We start from the raw sequence: 23540 nt of genomic DNA, 5'->3' as shown, positions 1-23540 counted from the left end.
GTTTGACACTTTTGATGTAGCATCCAGAATCGCTGCCCAAGATATAGTGATGCGCAGACTCTCATGGCTGCATGTCTCTGACCTGGATCATTCGGTCCAGCAGCGGATGGCAGATGTTCCTTGCTGGGGGGACAACCTTTTGGGTGAAAAAGTAGAGGATCTTGTTGATCAGATCAAGAAGCACAATGATGCTATGGATTCTCTCTCCCACCAGGTGTCTTCTGCTACAACCTCCTCAACTAGAAGGTATTTTGGAGGGAAGATGAGTGCTCCCTATTCCAATACCAGGTGTAGGTACACTCTGGCTTCTCGGCAGCCTGCCCAGGCTCGGCCCCATCACGCTCGTTCTCGTCAACTGCGTGCACCTAAAGCCCCTGCTGCTCCCCAGCAAAAGCAAGGGACGGGCTTTTGCTGGCTCCAGTTCAGCTTAGTCACTGTAAAAGTGTCCGTACCAGACAACTTACCGGTTGGGGGGAGGTTAATGTTTTTTCATCAAAGGTGGCCTCTCATAACCTCCGACCGATGGGTTCTTCAAATAGTCCGGTTAGGATACATCCTCAATCTGGAATCCAAACCTCCAAATTGCCCACCAGGAGCTCATTCTTGCAGCTCCCAGCACAAGCAGGTACTTGCAGAGGAACTCCTCCGCCCTTCTAAAGGGCCAAGCGGTCAAACCTGTTCCACCAAGGGAAGAAGGGCTGGGATTCTAGTCCAGGTACTTCCTTGTGCAAAAGAAAACAGGGGGGATGCGTTCCATCCTAGACCAAAGAGCCCCGAACAAATTCCTTGTCTGAGAAAAGTTTAGGATGGTTTCCCTGGGCACCCTTCTTCCCATGATTCAGGAAAACAATTGGTTATGCTCTCTGAACTTAAAGGATGCTTACACACACATCTCGATACTTCCAGCTCACAGGAGGTATCTTCAATTTTGTCTGGGAACACAGCACTTTCAGTACCGTGTACTGCCTTTTGGTGTAGCGTCTGTGCCCAGAGTGCCTAGCGGTAGTCGCAGCATCTCTACGCAGACTGGGAGTGCATGTGTTTCCTTATCTTGACGATTGGCTGGTGAAGAGCACCTCGGAGGAAGGTGCTCTAGAGTCCATGCGAATGACTATTCAGGTGCTGGAGCTACTGGGGTTCGTAGTAAATTACTCCAAGTCCCATCTTACCCCACTCCAAAAATTGGAATTCATTGGAGCTCTGCTGGACACGAAGACAGCTCGAGCTTATCTCCCCGAGGCAAGGGCAGACAACCTCCTGTCCCTGGTGTCCATAGCTCGAGCGTCTCAGCAGATGTTAAGACTTCTTTGGCACATGGCCTCCACAGTTCATGTAACACCTATGGCACGTCTACATATGAGATCAATTCAATGGACCCTAGCTTCCCAGTGGTATCAAGCTGCGGGGGATCTAGAGGATGTGATCCAACTGTCCACCGACTTTCAGAATTCTCTTCAATGGTGGACGATCCGATCCAGTTTGACCATGGGACGACCATTCCAAATTCCTCAGCCACAAATAGTGCTGACGACGGATGCATCTCTCCTGCGGTGGGGAGCTCATAGAGATGGGCTTCACACTCAAGGAGCCTGGTCCTTTTAGGAAAAAGTTCTTCAGATCAATCGCCTGGCATTGCGAGCGATCTGGAACGCTCTGAAGGCTTTCAGAGATCGACTGTCCAACCAAATCATCTTGATTCAAACAGACAATCAGGTTGCCATGTTATTACACCAACAAACGGGGGGGGGGGGGGGTCACTGGATCTTGCCCTCTGTCAGGAAGCCATCCAGATGTGGCTTTGGGCGCGCCGTCACGGCATGTTTCTCCAAGCCACTTATCTGGCAGGCATAAACAACAGTCTGGCCGACAGGCTGAGCAGGGTAATGCAACCCTCACGAGTGATTGTTGAATATGGGCGTTGCCCGCAAGATCTGAGCGTGGGGCACCCCCTCGGTGGATCTTTCTGCCACTCAGATCAATCACAAGGTCCCCAGTTCTGTTCCAGGCTTCAGGCCCATAACAGACTAGTGTCAGATGCCTTTCTGCTGCATTGGGGAACAGGCCTTCTGTATGCGTATCCTCCCATACCTCTAGTAGAGAAGACTTTGCTGAAACTCAAGCAAGACCGCGGAACCATGATTCTGATTGCTCCCTTCTGGCCCCGCCGAATTTGGTTCCGTCCTCTTCTGGAGTTGTCCTCTGAGGAACCGTGGAGATTGGAGTGTTTTTCAACCCTCATCACCCAGAATGAGGGGTCGCTTCTGCATCCCAACCTCCAGTCCCTGGCTCTCAAGGCCTGGATGTTGAGAGCTTAGAATTCGCCTCCTTGGGTCTCTGAGGGTGTCTCCCGTGTTTTGCTTCCAGGAAAGATTTCACGAAGAGGTGTTACTCTTTCAAATGGAGGAGGTTTGCCATCTGGTGTGACAGCAAGGCCCTAGATCCTCTTTCTTGTCCTACACAGACCCTGCTTGCATACCTTCTACACTTATCAGAGTCTGGTCTGAAGACCAACTCCGTAAGGGTTCACCTTAGTGTGGTTAGTGCTTATCGCCGTGTAGAGGGTAAGCCTATCTCTGGACAGCCTTTAGTTCGCTTCATGAGAGGTTTGCTTTTCTCAAAGCCATCTATCAAACCTCCACCAGTGTCATGGCATCTCAGTATGTTCTCACCCAGCTGATGAAACTCCTTTTGAGCCACTGAATTCCTGCCACCTGAAGTACTTGATCTGGAAGGTCATTTTCTTTGTGGCTGTTATTTCAGCTCATAGGGTCAGTGAGCTTCATGCCTTAGTAGTGCATGCACCTTGTACTGAGTTTCATCACAACAGAGTAGTCCTCTGCACATACCCTAAGTTCCTGCCGAAGGTGGTGTCGGAGTTCCATCTGAACCGGTCAATTATCTTTGCCAACATTTTTTCCCTGTCCTCATGCCCACTCTGGCAAAAGCAGTTTGCACACCTTGGACTGCAAGAGAGCATTGGCCTTTTACGTGGAGCGGACAAAGCCCTTCAGACAGCCTGCCCAGTTGTTTGTTTCTTTCGATCCCAACAGGAGGGGAGTCGCCATCCGAAAACGCACAATCTCCAATTGGCTAGCAGATTGCGTTTCCTCAGCGACCCTCCAGACCGGTCAAGACGCGTGGGTTATGCACTCCTACCAGCAGAGGGAGACTGAGAAAACACTGAGATTTGGATACTGTATATATAACCTGTGCAGTACACCCACCCTGTGCAGTCTTCACTGGTCTGGGGAGGTAGTTTTGCTCATAGGATATGATAATTGGGTTGTTTGTTCCAAATTGGTTCATTCTGTGTCTCCCTATATGTGGATAAAAAAAAAAGTGTGCTTCGGGACCCTGGGTCCGGTGGGGCCCAGTGTTTCCCATGGGTGTTACACCTGTGTTACGGGTCCCTCCCCCTGTGCTGCTCTCCATTTCTGAGTAAGTGGCAGCTCTGTGCCTCGGCTGCTTTCTCTGTACTGTAGCCTTGAGTGCCTCACAATTTTCAGCTGCCAGCAGTGTTCTGTGCCTTTAAGAGCCTTTTATTTATTTGGTGCGGAACGGACGGGGAGTTCGGTTCCTTGCACTAGACGGGAGAGCAGTGTGAATTTGCTGTAACAGAGAATTTGGTGCGGAGGCGGACTGTGTTTTGATTTCATTATGACCGGCAAGCTTCTTAGATGTCACGCCTGTTCGCGGCGGGGGTTAGAGAGGGCGGGCGGTCAGTGTTGCTTTTGTGGTGAGCCTAAACAGTCGATTTCAGCTCCCCCCGTGTTGGCCGCGGAAGTTCCAACGGGATCGGCGGTCTCAGTGTCAGCGGGATCGCAGGCAGGCGCGATGTCGGCGGTTACAGTTTCGGTGGGAACGGCCGCCATTTTGAGTCGAGCGCGATCTGCAGATGCGCCGAGTGTGGGGCCAGCTTCCTCCGTTTTAGGGCAGAAAGTACCCTCGGAGGGCTCAGGAAGTGTCGGTTTTCCTCCGGAATTTGTGTGGACCCTGTTCCAAGCCGGGTCCTCCCCAAGTGGAGGAGGGTCATGGCTCTATGCTGGCTAAACGACCAAGGTTAGAATGGTCAGAAGATGGGGACTGTATGTCTCAGCTGGGTTCGAAAGATCCACTAGGTATTGAGGAGGAAGTAGAGGGGTTTGAAGGCTCTCGGGACCTGATTGATGCCTTACCTGGTGAGGACCCCTCCGTTGTCAGAATCTTCCATAGGGATGAGCTTACGGAGCTCATAGACCAGGTCACGGTGACACTTAAGTTTGAGCCTGAGGTACCCATGGGTGAATCTGGACAGGACCCTTTGGTAAAGGGTATTCACAGTAAGGCGCGGTCCTTTCCTATGAACAAGGACCTCCGGGAGATGATTTCCCAGGAGTGGAAGTCACCGGATGCTCCATGCAAGGTCTCTAAGGCAATGGCGTGGCTCTATCCTCTTCCTCAGCAGGACAAAGATTCCTTAAAGGCCCCTACGGTAGAAGCAGTGGTTACAGCAGTGACTAGGGCGACGGCTATCCCGGTAGACGGCAGAGCCGCTCTCCGTGACCCCCAGGATAGGAGAGTTGACGCCTTAAGCGTAGTTTTGATTTGTCGGCGCTCACGCTCCAGGCCTCTGTATGTGGGGGTCTGGTAGCCCGAGCATGTTTTCGCTGGGCCGAGAAGCTCCTTGATGAGTCAGTGGAAGTTGGGGCCTCTGGAGTTCATGAGTTAGCCAAGCTCGAGATGGGTTCGTCTTTCTTGTCGGATGCCCATTATGATTTGTTGAGGGCGTCCGCCAAGAATATGGCTATGATAGTTGCAGCGCGTAGGGCCCTATGACTGAGAGGTTGGGTCGCGGATGTGGCTTCTAAAGCGAAGTTGTGTTCTCTTCCCTTTAAGGGAACCATGCTCTTTGGAGAGGATTTGGACAATTTAGTGAAAGTGATGCTAAGGTTCCTCACCTCCCGGATTTACGGCCCAAGTCGAGCAACAGGGGGTGTCTGCTCGTGGTCGGTTTACTGAGGCCCGGCGGTATAGGCCGGGACGGACTAGTGGGGCTTTTAGAGGCCGGTTTTTTCAGCGCACCCAGTCCTTTCGAGGGAATCGTCGCGGAGGGCGTTACTTTGCCTCGAGAGGACAGTCTTCCGGGCGTAATGTGCAATGAAGGTGTGCGGACCCAGGCTCTGGTACGGGTAGGGGCTCGGCTGAGTTGGTTTTACCAGAGCTGGGTCCAAATCACGTCCGATCAGAGGGTTCTCGAGGTGATTCGAGATAGTTATGCGCTGGAATTCGAAGAGTCGCCTCCCGAGGTGTTTCTGGAGTCCCCGTGTCATTCGAGAATCAAGAGAGCAGCAGTTCGAGACACGTTGCGTCGTCTTCTCGCCCTGGGAGCAGTGGTTCCTGTTCCTCCCGCTCAGCGATGCTCAGGGTACTATTCGATCTATTTTGTAGTACCAAAGAAGGAGGATGCCTGGCGTCCTGTGTTGGATCTCAAGGGAGTCAATGAAGCGCTCAAGGTTCCCTCTTTTCGCATGGAGACGTTGCGGTCTGTTATTGTCGTGGTTCGACAGGGTGAGTTTTACATCGCTGGATTTGACGGAAGCTTATCTTCACATTCCCATTCGGGCGGCGCATCAGCGTTTTCTGCGCTTTGTGGTCTTAGGGAAGCATTTTCAGTTTTGTGCTCTTCCCTTCGGTCTAGCAACAGCTCTCCGCACTTTTTCCAAGGTCATGGTAGTAGTGGCAGCGGCATTGCGGAGACAGGGCGTTTTGGTGCACCTGTATCTGGACGATTGGTTGATTCGGGCCAAGTCTTAGTCGGAGAGCGAAGTGGCTACAGCGCAAGTGGTAGCCTTTCTGGAATCGCTTGGTTGGGTAGTGAACCACAGCAAGAGCCATCTCGTCCTGTCCCAATCTCTTGAGTGTCTAGGAGTGCGCTTCGAAACTCTCAACGGTCGAGTGGTGTTGCCGGCTCTACGGATCCGCAAGTTACAGGATCAGATTCGTCGCTTTCGGGCAGGGGACAGACCGACAGCGTGTGCTTACCTTCAGGTTTTGGGCATGATGGCAGCAACTATAGAGGTGGTGCCCTGGACCAGAGCGCACATGCGGCAGTTGCAGTCGGCACTTCTCAGTCGTTGGTCTCCTACTACTACTTCTATTTAGCATTTCTATAGCGCTACAAGGCGTACGCAGCGCTGCACAAACATAGAAGAAAGACAGTCCCTGCTCAAAGAGCTTACAATCTAATAGACAAAAATCGCAGGGGTTGGAGATGCGTTTGCCTCTGACTGCTGTTCCGCGTCTCCGCCTCCGTTTGTGGCTAGACTCTCGAAACCTGGTAAAGGGCATGCCATTGGAAGCTCCAGAGTGGGTAGTTCTCACCACGGATGCCAGCCTTTCCGGTTGGGGGGCTCATTGTCTCGGTCAGGTGGCACAAGGACAGTGGTCTCAGGAAGAAGCCGTTGGAGACTTGGGCCATTCGTTTGGCGCTTTAGTCTTTACAGACGCTGCTTCAAGGCAAGTCTGTCAGAGTTCTCTGCGACAATGCCATGGCCGTAGCTTACGTCAATCGGTAAGGGGGCACAAAGAGTCGAGCGGTCGCAGAGGAAGCAGCGCAGTTGTGCCAGTGGGCGGAACTTCACCTTCAGGCCTTGTCGGCAGCTCATGTGGCCAGGGTGGACAACGTAGATGCCGATTATCTGAGCAGACATACTCTAGACCACGGGGAATGGGCGCTTCATCGCTCGGTTTTCAATCGCATTGTGTCGGTGTGGGGGATTCCAGTGACGGATCTCATGGCAACAGCGAGCAATGCGCAAGTGCGGCGGTTCTTCAGTCGCAGAAGGGACCCGCGGTTGGAAGGAATCGACGCCCTGCTGCTGCCGTGGCCTCAGGAGTTGCTTTACGTGTTCCCTCCATGGCCGTTAGGAGAATAGTTCAACGCATCGAACGTCACCCGGGTCGGATGATTGATAGCTCCAAATTGGCCGTGTCGCCCGTGGTACAGAGATCTGGTGCGTCTCGCGGTAGCGGAGCCCCTGCCATTGACAGAGACAGTGTTGTTGTGTCAAGGTCCCTTCACTCTCCCAGACCCTGCTCAGTTCTCGCTTATGGCTTGGCTCTTGAAAGGCGCAAGTTGAAGAAGGGTTTTTCTTCCAGAGTTATTGCTACGATGTTGAGTTCCCGCAGGCAGTCCACTTCTCTGGCGTACGTTTGGGTCTGGAGGCTTTTTGAGCACTGGTGCCTGGCTCGGAATTTGAGGGCTATACATTCTTCGCTCGCGGACGTGTTAGAATTTTTGCAGGATGGTCTGGACAAGGGGCTGGCCTTGTCTACTTTGAAGGTTCAGGTGGCGGCCTTGTCTTGTTTTCGTGGCAAGGTTCAGGGTAGGTCGTTGGCTTCGACTCCGGATGTGGTTCGGTTTTTGAAGGGAGTGAAATTGCTTCGGCCTCCGCAACGCCGGTTGGTTCCTCCGTGGGATTTGAATCTGGTTTTGGAGGCTTTAATTCGGCCTCCGTTTGAACCTTTGGCTTCGGCTACGGACAAGGATCTGTCCTTAAAGACGGGGTTTTTGGTGGCCATTACATCAGCGCGCAGAGTTTCTGAACTCCAGGCTTTGTCTTGTAGGACGCCCTTTTTGTCTTTTTCCAAGGAAAGGGTTTCTCTGCGACCGGTGCCCTCCTTTTTGCCCAAGGTAGTTTCCGACTTTCATGTGAATCAGGTCATTTCTTTGCCAGTCTTAGGGAATCTGGCTGGAGATTCGGAACAGCGTCGACTGGCGAAGTTGGACGTGAAACGAGTGTTGCGGTGTTATCTGTCTAGAACTCAAGAGTTCAGAACTTCTGATCGTCTGTTCGTTCTTTTTGGTGGTTCTAAAAAGGGAGCGGCTGTGTCCAAGGCAACGATAACTCGGTGGTTGAAGGAGGCGATTGTGTCTGCTTACGTCTTGAAAGGTCGTGCGGTACCTAAGGGTTTTTCGGCTCATTCCACCAGGGGAGTAGCAGCCTCTTGGGCGGAAAGTAGTATGCTTCCTCCTCTAGATATTTGTCAGGCGGCAGTCTGGTCCTCTCTGCATTCGTTTGTTAAACATTATCGGATTGATGTTCATGCTAAAGAAGCAGGTTTTGGTGCTGCTGTTTTGACCTCTGGCCTAAGGGGGTCCCACCCATAGATATTTACTGCTTTGGTACGTCCCACGCGTCTTGACCGGTCTGGAGGGTCGCTGAGGAAGGTGAAATTAGATCTTACCTGCTAATTTTCTTTCCTCTAGACCCTCCAGACCGGTCAAGAGCCCGCCCTGTCTTTTCTTTAAGCCAGGAGGTATACTTTAGTGTTTGGATATCTCTTGGCAGCTGATGATTGTTGTTTACATAATTCAGACTCTTGTTTTTCAGATGATTGTTAATATGAGTCTGAAACAGGTGTGGTTGGGTAGCCCACCTGTGGAAGCACAAACAGAAAACAGTGAATGAAACAGATAAAAGGAACAAAAGTTGTTCTTGCATTTGGCAATGACCACGTACAAGGTTGATAGTTTTGGTTAGTGTTTTAGTTTCTCTGCTTTGTTAAGGTTATACTGGCTAGTGGGTGTACTGCACAGGTTATATATACAGTATCCAAAGCTCAGTGTTTTCTCAGTCTCCCTCTGCTGGTAGGAGTGCATAACCCACGCGTCTTGACCGGTCTGGAGGGTCTAGAGGAAAGAAAATTAGCAGGTAAGATCTAATTTCACCTTCCTTCACTTATGCCCAAGCTGGGCTAACTCTGGAGGGCCATGTCACGGCTCATAACGTTAGAGCCATGGCTGCGTCGGTGGCTCACTTAAAGTCAGCCTCCTTGAAGAGATTTGCAAGGCTGCAACGTGGTCTTCTGTCCACACATTCACATCTCACTACTGCCTTCAGCAGGGATACTACTACTACTATTTAGCATTTCTATAGCGCTACAAGGCGTGATACCCGACGCGACAGTCGGTTTAGGCAGTCAGTGCTGCAGAATCTGTTCGGGGTTTAGAATCCAACTCTATCCCCCTAGGCCAATTTTTGTTCTGTTCTAGGCTGCACTCTCATCTAGCTGTATATAGTTTCAGGTTAATCTACGTTATGTCCTCGTTGTTGCGAGGCCCATTTGACCAGTGTTCATTGTTTTGAGTGAGCCTGGATTTATTTATTTATTTATTATCTCATACCCCACAGTTTCCCAACAATGTCAGGCTCAATGTGGCTTACAATGCACCACAGAGGCAAGTGCCAATGTAGTAAAATGAAACTAATACAGCAAAGGCTGATTGTTCTCACAAACCCGCCCACCTCCCCTTTAGTGTTGTAATATCTTATTTTATATGCTTTTTGATTTAATTGAGGAGGCGATGGGTGGGAAATCAGTGCGCGCTACATGTGCACCAGAAGACTCTGGCAAAACTTTTTTTATATTTTGCTTGCAAAATGCCGGTTCCTGGGCTGACGCGGACGTCGACCCACATGTGAGAACAATCAGCGTGCAGTCCTCGGAGAATACCTGCTACAGGTAAGTATCTTCGCTTTGTATTCTGCTTATCCCAGAAATAAGCAGTGGCTTTTCCCAAGTCCATTTTAATAATGGCTTAAAGCCTTTTCTTTTAGGAAGCTAACCAAACCTTTTTTTAAACCCTGCTAAGCTAACTGCTTTTACCGTATTCTCTGGCAGCAAATTCCAGAGTTTAATTACATGTTGAGTGAACAAATATTTTCTCCGATTTGTTAAATTTAGTACTTTGTAGCTTCATTTCATGCCCCCTAGTCCTAGTATTTTTGGAAAGAGTAAACAAGCGATTCATGTGTACCCGTTCCACTCCACTCAGTATTTTATATATATCTATCATATCTCCCCTCAGCCATCTTTTCTCAAAGTTGAAAAGCTCAAGCCATTTCAGCCTTTCCTCATAGGGAAGTCATCCCATCCCCTTTATCATTTTCGTCGCCCTTCTCTGTACCTTTTCTAATTCCACTATATCTTTTTTGAGATGCGTTGACCAGAAATTGCATTCAGTATTCAAGGTGTGGTTGCTCCATGCAGTGATACAATGGCATTATAACATCCTCATTTTTATTTTCTATTCCTTTCCTAATAATACCTAACATTCTATTTGCTTTCTTTGCCGCCGCAACACACTGAGCAGAGGGTTTCAAAGTATCTTCAACGATGACTCCTAGATCCTTTTCCTGGTCGGTGACTCCTAACGCAGAACCTGCATCACGTAGCTATAGTTTGGGTTCGTCTTCCCCACATACATCACTTTGCACTTGCTCACATTAAACATATCTGCCATTTGGATGCCCATTCTCCCAGTCTCATAAGGTCATCTTGCAGTTTTTCACAATTATCTTGCAATTTAACATCTTTGAATAACTTTGTATCGTCAGCAAAATTTAATTACCTCACTAGTTATTCCCATATCTGTATCATTTATAAATATGTTAAAAAGCAGCAGCCCCAACACAGACCCCTGCAGAACCCCACTATCTACCCTTCTCCATTGAGAATACTGACCATTTAACTCTACTCTCTCTCTTTTTAATCCACAGTAGAACACAACCTCCTATCCCATGACTTCCCAGTTTTCTCTGGAGTTTTTGATTAGGTACTTTGTCAAATTCCTTTTGAAAATCCAGATACACAATATTGACCAGCTCACCTTTATCCATATGTTTGTTCACCCCTTTAAAAAAATTTAGCAGATTGGTGAGGTAATATTTCCCTTCACTAAATCCATGTTGGATTTATCTCATTAATCCATGCTTTTGAATATGCTCTGTAATTTTGTTCTTTATAATAGTCGCAACCAGGTAGAGAAGCTAGAACCCTGGATTCTTTTGGGAGAAAGATGTACCAGGCTTCAATGCTCATCTCCCAAATACAATCATGCCATCTCTTCACGAGCGTCTACTTGCGAACCTTAGTGCGCAAGTTGTCTGACTTAGCTGAGATGCTCCCTCCGGAGCAGGCCAAATCACTTTGCCAGTTGGTCAAGCACCAGAAGGTGTGTTGAAAGTTCTTGACTAGTGGCACTTGGGACACTTTTGATGTATCCAGGATCTATGCTCAGATTATAGCAATTCGTTGACTCTCATGGCTGCATGTTTCTGACTTGGAACATTCTGTTCAGCAGAGGTTGGAGGATACCCCATGCCGTGGGGGGTGGGGATATCCTTTTTGGACAGGTTGAAGAGGTCGCAGACCAGATCAAAAAAATATACTGATACCATCTTTTTCCTCTCCTGCCGGGTGCCTTCTGCATCTACCTCCTCACCTAGGAGGAATTTTGGCAATTTAAGGAGGAGTAGGTGTAGGGCTCAACCCAGCGCACTTGTTCACGTCAGCAACGTGTGCCAAGGGCTCCTGCTGCTTCCCAGGCAAAGGAAGGGATGAGCTTTTGACTGGCTCCAGCAGAGCATTGCTGCAGTAAAAATGTCCGTCCTGGACGACTTGCCAGTCGGGGGGGAAGCTGAAGTTTTTCCATGTAAGGTGGCCCCTTATAACTTCCTACTGGTGGGTTCTTCAAATAGTCTGTCTTGGGTACACATTTGGTATCTAAAACCACCAAATTGCCCACCAAGACCTCATTCATTCAGCTCTCAGCACAAGCAGGTACTTGCAGAGGAACTCTCAGCCCTTTTAAAGGCCCATGTTGTCGAGCCCGTTCCACCAGGGGAGGAAGGGCGGGGATTCTGCTCCAGTTACTTGTGTAAAAGAAAACGGGGGAATGTGTCCCATCCTAGACCTAAGGGCCCTGAGCAAATTCCTAGCCTAAAGTTCAGGATGGTTTCCCTGGGCACCCTTCTCCCAATGATTCAGAAAAACAATTGGCTATGCTCTGGATTTAAAGGATGCATATACTCACATCCCGATACTTTGATTTCGGCTGGGAACACGTCACTTTCAGTACTGTGTGTTTCCATTTGGCCTCTCGTCAGCTATCAGGGTCTTCACCAAATGTCTAGCGGTAGTTACAGCATCGCTACACAGACTGGGAGTTTGTGTTCCCATATCTTAATGATTGGCTGGTAAAGAGCACCTCGTTGGATGGTGCTCAGAAGTCCCTGCGGATAACTATTCTGCTGCTTGAGCTACTAGAGTTCGTTTTAAACTAACCCAAGTCCCATCTTCGCCTTGTCCAGCGAATGGCGTTCTTCGCTCGATACACAGAAGGTTTGAGCTTACCTTCTAGAGACGAGAGCAGACACTTGTCGCACTCACTTCCAAGGTTCAAGCCTCTCAGCAGATGTTGAAATTGTTGGGCTACATGGCTTCCACTGTGTATGTTACAGCTATGACATGTCTTCACATCAGATCAGTTCAATGGACCCTGGCTTCTCAGTGGTACCAAGCCATGGGGAGCCTGGAAGATGTCATCCAAATGTCTCCAGAGCTTGTACGCTCCCTTAAGTGGTGGACCATTTGATCCAATTTGTCTCTGGGACTTACATTCCAAATTCCTCGGCCACAAAGGTGCTGATGACGGATGCATCTCTCCTCGGATGGGGGGCTCATGTAGATGGGCTTCACACCCAAGGTGTTTGGTCCGCCCAGGAAACAAATCTTCAGATTCTTCTAGAACTCCGGGCAATCAGGAACACTCTAATGGCTTTTAGAGATCGGCTGTCTCATCAACTTGTACTCATCCAAAAGGACAATCAGGTTTCAGTGTGTTACACCAACAAGCAGGGGTGCACCAGATCATGCCTTCTGTGTCATGAGGTCGTTTGGATGTGGCACTAAGCTCGCCAACATGGCATGTTCCTTCGAGCCACTTATCTAGTGGTCAAAAACAATACTCTGGCCGACAGACTGAGCGGGATAATGCAACCACATGAATGGTCTCTCAATATGGGCATAGCCCATAAGATCACCCCCTCGATGAATATTTTTGCAACTCTGATCAACCATAAGGTCCCTTATTTCTGTTCCAGGAATCAGGCCCATGACAGACTAGCATCAGATACCTTTCTCCTCAATTGGGGGACAGGTCTTCCGTATGCATATCATCCCATACCACTAGTGGGGAAAACTTTGTTGAAACTCAAGCAAGACCACGGAACCATGAATCTGATTGCGCCATACTGACCATAGCAGATATGGTTCACTTTACTTCTGAAGAACCATGGAGGTCAGAGTGTTTTCTGACCCTCATCACGCAGAATGAGGGATCTATTCTACATTCCAATCTCCAGTCTCTGGCTCTCACAGCTTGGATGTTGAGAGCCTAGAGTTCGCATCCTTGTATCTTTCAGAGGGTGTCTCCTGAGTCTTGCTGGCTTCCAGGAAAGACTCCACTAAGTCTTTCAAATGAAGGAGATTTGCCATCTGGTGTGAGAGCAAGGCCCTAGATCCCTTGTTTGCCCTACACAGACTCTGCTTGAATACTTTCTACAGCTATCAGTCTGGTCTCAAGACCAACTCCGTTAAAGGTTCACCTTAGTGCAATTAGTGTTTATCAACATGTAGGGTAAGCCTATCTCTGGACAACCTCTAGTTCGCTTCACGAGAGGTTTGCTTTTGTCAAAGTCCCCTGTCAACCTTCACCCGTGTCATGGGATCTCAACGTCGTTCTCACCCAGCTGATGAAAGCACCTTTTGATCCACTGAATTCCATCCATCTGAAGTACTTGATTTGGAAGGTCATTTTCTTGATGGCTGTTACTTCCACTCGTAGTGTCAGTGAGCTTCAGGCCATAGAGGTGGATGGAGGAGTGGCCTAGTGGTCCTGGGGAACTGAGGAACTGAGTTTGATTCCCACTTCAGACACAGCTCCTTGTGACTCTGGGCAAGTCACTTAACCCTCCATTTCCCCAGGTACAAATAAATATCTTTATATGTAAGCCACATTGAGCCTGCCATGAGTGGGAAAGCGCGGGGTACAAATGTAACTAAATAAAAATAAATGCACCTTATACTAAGTTTCATCACAACAGAGTAGTCCTCCGCACTCACCCTAAGTTCCTGTCAAAGGTGGTGCCGGAGTTTCATCTGAACCAGTCGAATGTCAACATTCTTAACCCAACCTCATGCTCATCTTGGTGAAAGCAGCTTGCACACCTTGGATTGCAAGAGAGCATTGGCCTACTACATGGAGCAGAGCATGCCCCACAGGCAGTCCGCCCAACTTTTTCTTTTGATCCTAACAGGATGATGGTTGCCATCAAGAAATGCACAATTTCTAATTGGCTGGCAGATTGTATTTCCTTCATTTAGGTCCAGACTGGGCTGGCCCTAGAGAGTCCTGTCACGGCTCATAATGTCAGTGCCATGGCTGTGTCAGTAGCCCACTTGTGGTCAGCCTTCATTTTTGCAAGGCTGTGACGTGGTCTTCAGTCCACATATTCACATCACACTACTGCGTTGAGTAGGATACCTGACGCGACCGTCGGTTCGAGCAGACAGTGTTGCAGAATCTGTTTGCGGTGTGGAATCCAACTCCACCTTCCTAGGCCTGTTTTGTTCTGTTCCATTCTGCACTCTCATTCTGATTGTATATAGTTTCAGGTTAATCTCTGTTATGTCCTCGCCATTGCGAGGACCAGTATTTGTTGTTTTTGGTGAGCCTGGATGCTAGGGATTCCCCACTTGTGAGAATCTATAAGCCTGCTTGTCCTCTGAGAAAGCAAAGATACTTAACCTGTAGCAGGTATTCTCTGAGGACAGCAGGCTTTTATAGTCTCACAATCCCTCCCACCTCCCCTTGGAGTTGTCTCCTTTATTATCTTTTATTTTTGCTGTAGTATAAAACTGAGGCGACCACATTCTCACGGCAGGCGGGAAGGCACTCGTGCATGCATGGTGGAGCATGTCTCATGCTCCTCAAATTTGTACTTATGCTCTTCATAAGTCCTGGACCTGGTGATGTGGGTCGGTGTCTCCCTACTTATGAGAATATAATGCCTGCTGTCCTCAAAGAATACCCTTTGTGCTCTCCCCACCCCACCCCCAAAAGTAAACATTCAAACTACACTGGTGTAATTTCCAGTTAGCTGTATTAATGAAAGGCAAATATATGCCCCTTTCTTGCAGGTTGAGCAGGTGAGCCAGCTCTCCGCCTTGGTGGATGCTCAGCTGGATTATCACAGGCAAGCTGTGCAAATCCTAGAGGAACTAGCGGATAAGCTCAAGGACAGGTAAGACAGGACCATTTCTGCAGCTTACACAATTATTATATGGCACTTCAAGGAAGAAGAGCAGTATTTTGTATGTTTTAATATAGTAATATAGTAAATGATGGCAGCTTACATGGTCCATACAGCCTGCCCAACAGGGGCGTAGCCAGACCTTTCATTTTGGGTGGGCCCAAAGTTTGGATGGGTGGGCCTTCTAAAATCCCTCCTCCTTTGTCCTGCATCTTTCTCCCCTTCCTCTGCCCCCAGATCCAGAATCACCCCTCCCTGACGCCCAGCATCTCCCCCCTCTCTGAAACTACCCCCATACCTCAGTACTTTCAACAGCAGCTATGTACATCCACTGCCTGGTCAGCTCCGCAGGCTTCCCTCTGCCACATCCTGCCAGGGAGGAAACAGGAAGTGATGTCAGTGAGGACGGTGTGTCAAAGGGAAGCTGCTGAGGAAGGGGAAAGTAGAACAGGGAAAGGGGTGTGTTGTGGAGCTGCAGGCAGGAGGCAAATGCCAGATCTGGGGATGAAGGAGAGAGAGAGAGGGGAGTGAGGCAGCTGCTGCTGAACTATTTTGAAGGCCACACAGGGTGGGCCTGAGGCAGGAATGGGTGGGCCTGTGCCCACCCAAGCCCACCCATAGCTACGCCACTGCTGCCCAACAGTCAAATTATCAAATTGTTATTGAACCAACAATCCCAACAGTATTACAACATTTTCTCCGAGGACAAGCAGGCTGCTTGTTCTCACTGATGGGTGAAGTCCACGGCAGCCCCTCCAATCGGAATCTTCACTAGCAAAGTCCTTTGCTAGCCCTCGCGCGCCCGCGCGCACCGCGCATGCGCGGCCGTCTTCCCGCCCGAAACCGGCTCGAGCCGGCCAGTCTTCTTTTGTCCGCACTCGGTACGGTCGTTTTTTCGCCGTGTCGAGCCCCGAAAAGTCGACCTCGCGCGTCCAAAGTTTTTTTGAGCGTGTTTTTTCTTCGGAAAAGCTTTCTTCTAGTGCGGGAAGTGCTCCGGAAACCCTCCCCGGGTTTCGTGTCAATCCTCCCCGTACTTCCAGCTTTTTGCCCCGATAAGTTTTCTTTCGTCGTCGGGGTAGGCCTTTTTCGGCCTCGGTCGAGATTTTTCTCCCTCTAAATTTTGGTGCTTCAATTTTCGCCATTTCGGCTTTTGATTTCGCCGGCGTGATTTTTCCGCCCATGACATCGAAGCCTTCCAGCGGCTTCAAGAAGTGCACCCAGTGCGCCCGGGTTATCTCGCTCACTGATCGACACTCGTCGTGTCTTCAGTGTCTGGGGGCCTGAGCACCGCCCTCAGAACTGTAGTCTGTGTTCCCTGCTTCAAAGGCGGACTCAGGTAGCGAGACTAGCCCAGTGGAACGTTTTGTTCTCGGGCTCTTCGTCGGCATCGGCACCGGGATCTTCGAGTGCATCGACGTCGTCAGCGTCCAGACCATCTTCCTCGGCCGCCCTTGCATCGAGTGCATCGAGGCATCGGGCCTCTGCATCGGCGCCGAGACATCGGATAGCTGCATCGACGTCGGTGGTACCGGGACCTCGTCTGCTGATGTCGTCGGACGGTGGTGCATCGTCAGGAGTGCAGGTGAGGGCTGTCCATTCCCCTGCTGGTGGCGGTGAGCCTTCGGGTGGGTCTCCTCCTACCCTGAGGGCTCCTGCGGTACAGCCCCCCCGAGATCGACCCTTCTTCGGTCTCGGCCCCGAGGAAGCGACGGCTGGATTCTACGTCCTCCTCGTCGGTGCCGGGGAGCTCCGGTGACATGCTTCGGAAGAAATCGAAGAAGCATCGACACCGGTCTCCTCCCCGCTGTCGGCACCGAGAGCTCTGGGTCGCCGAGGGATTCGGCACCCAGCAGGCATCGGCACCGAGAGGACCGCTCACCCTCTGTTCAAGAGGTGTCGATGCGCTCCACTCTGGACAGCCCGGAACAGCCTCCTCGCCCGGAACAGGTCCTGACGTCGACGCCTGCATCGACCTCTACAGCCTTTTCTCTGCAGCCACTCTGAACGAGAGCCTCCGGGCCGTTCTCCCAGAGATTCTGGGAGAGCTGTTGCGCCCTACCCCTCCGGTACCGGCGGTGCTTGCGCCTCCGGTACCGTCGAGCGTGGCGCCGGCTGGCCCATCGCCCAGGTTGAGGTCCCCGACGTCGGTACCGCGTGCGGTGCCGACCGCGGCCACCTCCCAGGAAGGCTCCCCGACTACGTCGGCGGAGGGAGCTTCGCCGATGCGGGCGAGGGAGTCTACCTCTCGACGCCCCCGTCGTGGACGTGGCTCCACTGAGTCGAGCAGGGCGAGGTTGCAGACACAGGTTCGGGAACTTGTGTCTGACACCGAGGGTGAGGCCTCGTGGGAGGAAGAGGAAGATCCCAGATATTTCTCTGACGAGGAGTCTGAGGGTCTTCCTTCTGATCCCACTCCCTCTCCTGAAAGGCAGCTTTCTCCCTCCCTGAGAGTCCTGTCTTTCGCTTCCTTTGTCCGGGAGATGTCTACAGGCCATCCCCTTCCCGGTGGTTGTGGAGGACGAGCCCAGGGCTGAAATGTTTGAGCTCCTGGACTATCCTTCTCCACCTAAGGAAGCGTCCACTGTTCCCTTGCACCATGTCCTAAAAAAGACATTGCTTGCGAACTGGACAAAGCCACTAAGTAATCCCCACATTCCCAAGAAGATCGAGTCCCAGTACCGGATCCATGGGGACTCAGAGCTGATGCGCACTCAGTTGCCTCATGACTCTGGAGTTGTGGATTTGGCCCTAAAGAAGGCTAAGAGTTCTAGGGAACATGCTTCGGCGCCCCCGGGCAAGGACGCTAGAACCTTAGACTCCTTTGGGAGGAAGGCCTACCATTCCTCTATGCTCGTGTCCAAGATTCAGTCTTACCAGCTCTACACGAGCATACACATGCGGAACAATGTGCGGCAGTTGGCGGGCTTGGTTGATGCTCTCCCCCCCGAGCAAGCCAAGCCTTTTCAGGAGGTGGTCAGGCAGCTGAAGGCGTGCAGAAAATTCCTGGCCAGAGGAGTTTATGACACTTTGATGTTGCGTCCAGGGCCGCTGCTCAAGGTGTGGTGATGCGCAGGCTCTCATGGCTGCGTGCCGCCGACCTGGAGAATAGACTCCAGCAGCGGATTGCGGACTCGCCTTGCCGTGCGGACAATATTTTTGGCGAAAAAGTTGAACAGGTGGTAGAGTCTCTCCACCAGCGGGACACCGCATTCGACAAATTCGCCCGCCGGCAGCCTTCAGCCTCTACCTCTACAGGTAGACGATTTTTCGGGGGAAGGAAGACTGTTCCCTACTCTTCTGGCAAGCGTAGGTACAATCCTCCTTCCCGACAGCCTGCGGCCCAGGCTAAGCCCCAGCGCGCTCGCTCTCGTCAGCAGCGTGCGACTCAGCAAGGCCCCGCGGCTCCCCAGCAAAAGCAAGGGGCGAGCTTTTGACTGGCTCCAGCAGAGCATAGCCGACATCCAAGTGTCCGTGCCGGGCGACCTGCCAGTCGGAGAGAGGTTGAAAGCTTTTCACCAAAGGTGGCCTCTCATAACCTCCGATCAGTGGGTTCTGCAAATAGTCCGGCAGGGATACACCCTCAATTTGACATCAAAACCTCCAAATTGTCCACCGGGAGCTCAGTCTTACAGCTTCCAACACAAGAAGGTACTTGCAGAGGAACTCTCCGCCCTTCTCAGCGCCAATGCGGTCGAGCCCGTGCCATCCGGGCAAGAAGGGCTGGGATTCTATTCCAGGTACTTCCTTGTGGAAAAGAAAACAGGGGGGATGCGTCCCATCCTAGACCTAAGGGCCCTGAACAAATATCTCGTAAAAAGAAAAGTTCAGGATGCTTTCCCTGGGCACCCTTCTCCCCATGATTCAGCAAAACGATTGGCTATGCTCTCTGGACTTGAAGGATGCCTACACGCACATCCCGATACTGCCAGCTCACAGACAGTATCTGCGATTTCAGGTGGGCACACGCCACTTCCAGTACTGTGTGCTACCCTTTGGGCTCGCCTCTGCGCCCAGGGTGTTCACAAAGTGCCTAGCTGTGGTAGCAGCGGCACTCCGCAGGCTGGGGGTGCACGTGTTCCCATATCTCGACGATTGGCTGGTAAAGAACACATCAGAGGCAGGAGCCCTGCAGTCCATGCGGATGACTATTCGCCTACTGGTACTACTGGGGTTTGTGATAAATTATCCAAAGTCCCACCTTCTCCCAGCGCAGAGACTCGAATTCATAGGAGCTCTGCTGGATTCTCGGACGGCTCGCGCCTATTTCCCAGAGACGAGAGCCAACAACTTGTTGTCCCTCGTCTCGCGGGTGCGAGCGTCCCAGCAGATCACAGCTCGGCAGATGTTGAGATTGCTGGGCCACATGGCCTCCACAGTTCATGTGACTCCCATGGCCCGCCTTCACATGAGATCTGCTCAATGGACCCTGGCCTCTCAGTGGTATCAGGCCGCCGGAGGTCTAGAGGACGTGATCCACCTGTCCACGAGTTTTCTCGACTCCCTGTATTGGTGGACGATTTGCTCCAATTTGACTCTGGGACGTCCCTTCCAAATTCCTCAGCCACAAAAAGTGCTGACCACGGATGCGTCCCTCCTGGGATGGGGGGCTCATGTCGATGGGCTCCACACCCAAGGAAGCTGGTCCCTCCAGGAACGCGATCTGCAGATCAATCTTCTGGAGTTACGAGCGATCTGGAACGCTCTGAAGGCTTTCAGAGATCGGCTGTCCCACCAAATTATCCAAATCCAGACAGACAACCAGGTTGCCATGTACTATGTAAACAAGCAGGGGGGCAGCGGATCTCGCCCCCTGTGTCAGGAAGCCGTCAGCATGTGGACTCTGGGCTCGCCGGTACGGCATGGTGCTCCAAGCCACATATCTGGCAGGCGTAAACAACAGTCTGGCCGACAGGTTGAGCAGGATTATGCAACCTCACGAGTGGTCGCTCAACTCCCGAGTGGTGCGCCAGATCTTCCAAGCGTGGGGCACCCCCTTGGTAGATCTCTTCGCATCTCGAGTGCAAACCACAAAGTCCCTCAGTTCTGTTCCAGGCTTCAGGCCCACGGCAGACTGGCATCGGATGCCTTCCTCCTCGATTGGGGGGAGGGCCTGCTGTATGCTTATCCTCCCATCCCTCTGGTGGGGAAGACTTTGTTGAAACTCAAGCAAGACCGAGGCACCATGATTCTGATTGCTCCCTTTTGGCCGCGTCAGATCTGGTTCCCTCTTCTTCTGGAGTTGTCCTCCGAAGAACCGTGGAGATTGGACTGTTTTCCGACCCTCATCACACAGGACGAAGGGGCGCTTCTGCATCCCAACCTCCAGTCGCTGGCTCTTACGGCCTGGATGTTGAGGGCGTAGACTTTGCCTCTTTGGGTCTGTCAGAGGGTGTCTCCCGCATCTTGCTTGCTTCCAGGAAAGATTCCACTAAGAGGAGTTACTTCTTCCATTGGAGGAGGTTTGCCGTCTGGTGTGACAGCAAGGCCTTAGATCCTCGCTCTTGTCCTACACAGACCCTGCTTGGTTACCTTCTGCACTTGTCTGAGTCTGGTCTCAAGACCAACTCCGTAAGGGTTCACCTCAGTGCGATTAGTGCATACCATTACCAGTGTGGAAGGTAAGCCGATCTCAGGACAGCCTTTAGTTGTTCGCTTCATGAGAGGTTTGCTTTTGTCAAAGCCCCCTGTCAAGCCTCCTACAGTGTCATGGGATCTCAATGTCGTTCTCACCCAGCTGATGAAACCTCCTTTTGAGCCACTGAATTCCTGCCATCCGAAGTACTTGACCTGGAAGGTCATTTTCTTGGTGGCAGTTACTTCGGCTCGTAGAGTCAGTGAGCTTCAGGCCCTGGTAGCCCAGGCCCCTTACACCAAATTTCATCACAACAGAGTAGTCCTCCGCACTCACCCTAAGTTCTTGCCAAAGGTCGTGTCGGAGTTCCATCTGAACCAGTCAATTGTCTTGCCAACATTCTTTCCCCGTCCTCATTCCTGCCCTGCTGAGCGTCAGCTGCACACATTGGACTGCAAGAGAGCATTGGCCTTCTATCTGGAGCGGACACAGCCCCACAGACAGTCCGCCCAATTGTTTGTTTCTTTTGATCCCAATAGGAGGGGAGTGGCTGTAGGGAAACGCACCATATCCAATTGGCTAGCAGATTGCATTTCCTTCACTTACGCCCAGGCGGGGCTGGCTCTTGAGGGTCATGTCACGGCTCATAATGTTCGAGCCATGGCTGCGTCGGTAGCCCACTTGAAGTCAGGCCTCCATTGAAGAAATTTGCAAAGCTGCGACGTGGTCATCTGTCCACACATTCACATCTCATTACTGCCTGCAGCAGGATACCCGACGCGACAGTCGGTTCGGGCAGTCAGTTCTTCAGAACCTGTTTGGGCTTTAGGATCCAACTCCACCCCCCGAGGGCCCTGTTTGTTCTGTTCCAGGCTACACTCTCAGTTAGTTGGTAAATTTTTTAGGTCAATCTCAGTTATGTCCTCGCCGTTGCGAGGCCCAATTGACCATGGTTGTTGTTTTGAGTGAGCCTGGGGGCTAGGGATACCCCATCAGTGAGAACAAGCAGCCTGCTTGTCCTCGGAGAAAGCGAATGCTACATACCTGTAGAAGGTATTCTCCGAGGACAGCAGGCTGATTGTTCTCACAAACCCGCCCGCCTCCCCTTTGGAGTTGTGTCTTCCCTTAAGATGTTTGTCTTGCTACATACTGGACTGGCCGGCTCGAGCCGGTTTCGGGCGGGAAGACGGCCGCGCATGCGCGGTGCGCGCGGGGCGCGCGAGGGCTAGCAAAGGACTTTGCTAGTGAAGATTTCCGATTGGAGGGGCTGCCGTGGACGTCACCCATCAGTGAGAACAATCAGCCTGCTGTCCTCGGAGAATACCTTCTACAGGTATGTAGCATTCGCTTTATTCACAAAGTTCCACTTTTACAATGTCTTCCACTCCCCCCCCCTGAGATATACAGGATTCGCACTCATAGCATACAATAATGAATGTGCTTTAAAAAATACGCATACTTGATCCTGATCTGTCCTTGCTGTTTTCAGGGTGCAGGTCATAGTCTGCCCTGCAGTGGCCCCAACCACTGGAGTTGCTGTTGAAACCCACTCCAGCCCATCCTGATCTGTCTTGCCATATAAGGGACACGGACCACAGAAGTCCAATTATCTAAAAAAAAAAAAAAAAAGTTGCCTACTCCTGTAATTTCCCTTCCTGGTGACTTCTTAAGCCCCCAAAAGTATGTAGCTTGATGTATCTTAGATTGGGAGCCTGCTAGGGACAGAAAAAGTACTAGTATATGATATATAAACCTCTTTGGCTGTTCCACAGAAGGCAGTATATCAAGAATCTAATAAACATAAACATATCTGGAAACGTTTGTTACTAGTCTATGCAAGCCTTTAAGATAATGATGTACCTTAATGGATCAAACACAGGTTGAGTTCTAGTCCTTGCTCTGTCACTTCTTTTGAGACGTCAGCATAATTCGATCTTCCTGCATCAAAGCCAAGGCTTGGGGCTGCTTTACCATAAAATTATGCCAAAAACAGTGTCACAAAAAAATTTAGCATGAATTTGCTATCTTATTGAAGAAGTGGAGTCCATTTGTGTGTTTCCTTTAAGAAGGTTTTGTATACTAAAGCTTATTTTCCTACCTGTAACTTTGAGGGGTTTGATGCCCAGGAGAGTAAATTTGTAATTGTTTTGTACTAGTATCTTGATTGGTTTAGTGTAGATTGGATCCCTGAGCTAGATCTATTGTTCTGTATTCATACATTATCCCTTAACACTCTGCATACAATTTTCTTGTTAAGGACATGTCCTGATCTGTTATCTTTAAAGGATAAGAGAAGCATCATCTAGACCCAAGCGAGAGTACAAACCAAAGCCCAGAGAGAGCTATGACTTTGGAGAACCCAACCAGTCCAATGGAGGATTTTCCTGCAATGCATCTGTCCGAGCACCAGGTAGAGAAGCTCCAGGTACGTGGTAGATAATACCTACCTAGTGTGACTAAACATAAATGGGTAAGGTTCACTGCTGGTTAGAGGCAGGTCACATAGGTGGGCAGTGGGATTGCTGCACATGCACACTCTAATTAAAATAATAAAGTTTAAAACTTTGTGTGGAACACATGGGCAACTGAATTAGAGGTAGAAATTACATCTAAGGAATAAGCTGAGGCCTTTCAGTACAGATTCCCTAAAGGAAGTCAGTTTGGAAGGTGGTGTGTTTGGAAGGGGCTTGATTATTGGATTACGTATGGGGCATGCAAGAAACAGGGCAGTGGGAGGAACAGAGTTGAGAGGTTCATTTAATAAAATAGTGAAGGGGGAGCTTGTGTTGGGATTGAGTATAAGCATGTTGAAATGTATTTAGAATGAACAA

General features: G+C 50.6%; 1 protein-coding gene across 2 annotated transcripts in view; it reads left to right on the top strand.

The window, feature by feature from the left end:
• SH3GL1 (SH3 domain containing GRB2 like 1, endophilin A2) overlaps window positions 1-23540 on the top strand; it is a 168706-nt gene that overhangs the window by 82995 nt on the left and 62171 nt on the right. For both annotated transcript variants that reach the window (XM_030217344.1, XM_030217343.1), the window contains exons 7-8: window positions 15025-15128; window positions 22995-23134. In XM_030217344.1, coding sequence (XP_030073204.1) covers window positions 15025-15128; window positions 22995-23134 — 244 coding nt within the window. The remainder of the gene's footprint in view (window positions 1-15024; window positions 15129-22994; window positions 23135-23540) is intronic.

Source organism: Microcaecilia unicolor, chromosome 11 (genome assembly GCF_901765095.1).
Source record: "Microcaecilia unicolor chromosome 11, aMicUni1.1, whole genome shotgun sequence".
Lineage (NCBI taxonomy): Eukaryota > Metazoa > Chordata > Amphibia > Gymnophiona > Siphonopidae > Microcaecilia > Microcaecilia unicolor.
Note: the sequence above shows the minus strand (reverse complement) of the source record. Positions and strands in the feature narration are given on the sequence as shown.